The following is a 3,627-nucleotide window of genomic DNA, read 5'->3' as shown; positions in this document are numbered from 1 at the left end:
CAAGTTCCCTCTCGTTTCAATTCGCCTTCTGCTCTGCTATTGCAGTTCGCCACTCATTCCATGGTGCCGTCTTGTCTCTTTTGAGCCCTGCAAGCCCACCACCTCATCAAGCATCCATCAGATCCGCGTGGGGGCCTTAATCAGCATCCACCCAAGCCACGCAAAAACCCAAGCGAGGTCAAGGACGAGAGAGAGAGAGGGACAAAAAAAGGATCAACCGAAGTCAGGGCGGGGCCAGACGACGACATGGTCGACGGCGAAACCCACATCGTCGCTAAATAAACTCCTAGTGAAGCAGGAGATCGTACCTATCACGAGCCCTGCAAAAAATAAAAGAAAGAAAATTCGAGAGGCTAGATTCCCGCAATACGGGGCCATCACGGAGGTCAGAGAGAGCGAGAAAGGCCACCAAAAAAAAAAGTCTCTTGAGTTTCTGACCCGCTCTTCGCGTGCCAATGAATTGTGACCTACCTGCAGGTAGAAAGAGGCCGAGTCTGGCGGTCCAGCCAGCAGCCAAGTGTAATCAAAGGAGCGTAGCCGGCGGCTGGAGATAGACGTGGTCATCGAGCCTTCGAGGCAAGGTAAGCAAGCTCCCCAAGCTGCAGTCAGTGCTCGCAGTACTCCGTACTGTGTCAAGAAAGGAAATACTGCAGAGAAACTGAGGGCATCCGTCCGTGTCAATGATTCACGCAGAGCATCAAAGTCATACCAAGTCATTCGTCGATTGGTATCTGCAAATTGTCAATCGGTAGAGGCAGAGGCCTGTGAACGAGTACTTGTCATTCTACCTGATATGATACATTATTGACTCAAGGCCCAATTGACACCATCTGATGATGCAGCCGTAGAAACAAAAACCACTCCGAGTGTTTATCCATGACACCCAACGCCCATATTGCTTTCATTTCACTCTTCCTGATGCCTAGTTCCCAGCAAGATGTGCCAACCCCTATCTCGCCTCGCCTTGAATGTCAAAAAGCATGCATCGCTTGATACCCATAGTATTACATCCGCATCTGCACGGTTGGTGTCGTTCACGTTTCGAAGGAATCGTATGTCACCACCAGCACGGGCTGCCGTCAACTCATGCTGTAGGGCACGATTGCCTTGTCGATAATGGGTTGACGGCGCGACATTGTCTCGCTCTCAGGGCCCCATTTTGACCGATATGATGTCTCCTTTGCCACGGCGCCATCGAAAGCCACACGACACTCCGGGGGCAACAGGTCTCTGATCTCATCTGATACAGCACTCAATCCCTGGAAAGAAGCAAGGAAGTCTGGTGAACCTGCGGTACCGTCCACTGCAGACGCCGAAATGACGCCTGCCGATGATGTCTCAAAGTATGTGTCTGCAACGAAGAAGTTGCGCGCCATCTTCGTTGGGACGGGGGGGAAGATGGCGCTGTCTGCCGTCGCCTGCTCGTCCTCTGGGGCGACTTGCTCAATGCGTGCCCGCGTAGGCTGCATTGTTGTTGGGTACTGCATCACATTTGTGTGAATGTCGTACACACCGGCATTGTTGAGCTTTCTGATGGCATTGATGCCGGCATTGAATGTGCTGTGTATTTGGCAGTCAGTATTGGTACAGATCATGAGGCCGCATGCCGCATGCCTACAGTTGGAGGTTTTACGTACCTGGCTTCACGGGCATGTTCCAGCATCCAATTCATGTCGTTGACATTTACCTTGCGTTTCTTTGACTCGATCTTGCCATTGGGAACCGGCACTGATGGTACATTCGTGTGGTACACGGCACTGGCTCCGTGCCACGCAACGTACTGGTTCTTGTTGTACGGCTCTCCCTCGACGAAATGATCATCTGGGTCCGCAAGCTGGCCCTCGACCGCGCCATCGGCGCGAGCCTGGGCAACGTTGTAGTCGTCGATGATGCGCTTTCCGCCCACAATGATACGAGCACCAAACTCGCGAAAGACCGATCGCGCCGTTACGATTCCTATGGAACGACCCTTGTACGAGTGAGGGATAATATCTCGCTCAATCATGTCCCGCTTCTCATCGTCATCCACAATAATCTTGTAGAGTTTGCGGTGCTTTGTGAAAAAAAGGTAACTGTCCCTGAAGCCAACGCATCGAGCTGGTTCTGTGGAAAGCATGTAGAGCCTTTCCCCACGACCGGTAACCGTGAAAGTTCGGCATCGATAATCACGTCCGCCTTGGAGGTTGCCCAACTTGTCCACCTTGGTCTCACCCTCTGGATCTTCGGGCAAGACGCACTCATCGTTTGCGATCTCGGCAACAGTTCCCTCCTGGTCGATAACTTGCTCGGCTTTGGGTGCAGCAGGACCTCCTTTACGACCACCCCTGCCTCGCCATCCACCTCTTCCTCGGCGTCGCGGGGTGTTAGCTTCGTCGGCGGGAACAGAAATCATGTTGTCCCAATCTGGAGGTCTGTTCTTAGGAGGACGACCAAGCCTCTTGCGACGGACCATGAGCTGAGGTGGGGGCGTAGGTTCCTTGACGGATTCGTCGTCCTTTTCAGCCGCGTCGGCGGCATCATCTTCATCCCCCGACTCTTCCTTTGGCTGATGATCCTCGTCCTTCTCATCATCCGGGTCGGGCACCTGCTGTCGCTTGGAGTCCAGGGGACTGGTTCCGGCATCGGGCATAGGTTCATCTTCGAGGTCTGCGAAAGATTTTGGCGTGCTTTCTGATTTGGCGCTTCGCGTCAGCTTCAAGCGAATCTTTCCACGGGGCGCCATTGTTGAGTTGCGATTTGCGCAATCAAGTAACGCGAAAGGAGAAATTGCGTGGTAGGAAAAAATGTAACGAAAACTATAAGAAACGCCAGCAAGTAAAGAAAGGAATTAAAGAAAAGTATTAATAGAGGTAGGCGAGGGAATTGGTTGTCTTTGTAGTTTGGGTGGGTGTTAAGAAAGATTGTATGAATCTGGATGTTACAAGAGAGCAATCGCACTCACCTAGAGCAGCTGCAGCCCGCTTGGCGGCAGCGCGACCTGAACGTCTGCCTGCCATTTTTTCAAAGGTTCGGGGTGCTCTGTTTCTCTTGCCAGAGCAAGCAAGTGGAGGCGGACGTCCACCCAAGGGAAATTACGAATGAGAAGTAGTTTCAGTTTATCGAGTATCACAAAAACAAAAGAACTTGAACAAAAAAAGGGGGTGGAAGGGGCGAACGAGGATCAAGAGGAAGGAGGGGGTTTGTTTTAGAGATGGAAAGAAGGAAGGAAAGATGGTTGCTGCGTAGCTACTGTCGCTTTCCTGGTCGGTCGATTTACCCTCACGTTTATTTCGTTCCAAAAGAGGCTTGAGTAGAGTTGAGCCACGGTTAAGACGCGACTGCATGAGCGAGCGCGCGAAATGATTGGCCAAAGCTCAGGGTCTGTACAGTCTGATTAGCATCACACACACTGTTCTTTATACTGTCATCGATATATGTCAATATCAGTAGGTACCTGAATAGTTACTTAAGTACCTACAGCATGCAATTATTGGGTGTAATAGTAATCTTATATATAGATATTTATCCCTAAGTATTTATTATCTATATTAACTCTTCCCCAGTTTAAATCACTATTCTATTACTAAATTTACTTTATTTATAATTTAGATATAAAGGCAGTTAGTTTATATACTTAGGTATATATAT

General features: G+C 50.3%; 1 protein-coding gene across 1 annotated transcript; it reads right to left on the bottom strand.

The window, feature by feature from the left end:
- Positions 1-1,079: 1,079 nt before the first annotated feature.
- On the bottom strand, positions 1,080-2,722 carry FTJAE_14148 (nuclear localization NPL6; the record flags this gene model as incomplete). Its single annotated transcript, XM_037347356.1, has 2 exons — positions 1,080-1,560; positions 1,638-2,722. 2 exons carry the CDS (start codon positions 2,720-2,722, stop codon positions 1,080-1,082), a joined length of 1,566 nt encoding a protein of 521 aa, XP_037198839.1.
- Positions 2,723-3,627: the final 905 nt, after the last annotated feature.

Source organism: Fusarium tjaetaba, assembly GCF_013396195.1.
Source record: "Fusarium tjaetaba strain NRRL 66243 chromosome Unknown NRRL66243_c0000575, whole genome shotgun sequence".
In the NCBI taxonomy this organism is placed as follows: domain Eukaryota; kingdom Fungi; phylum Ascomycota; class Sordariomycetes; order Hypocreales; family Nectriaceae; genus Fusarium; species Fusarium tjaetaba.
This window is presented reverse-complemented; position numbering and strand designations above follow the sequence as displayed.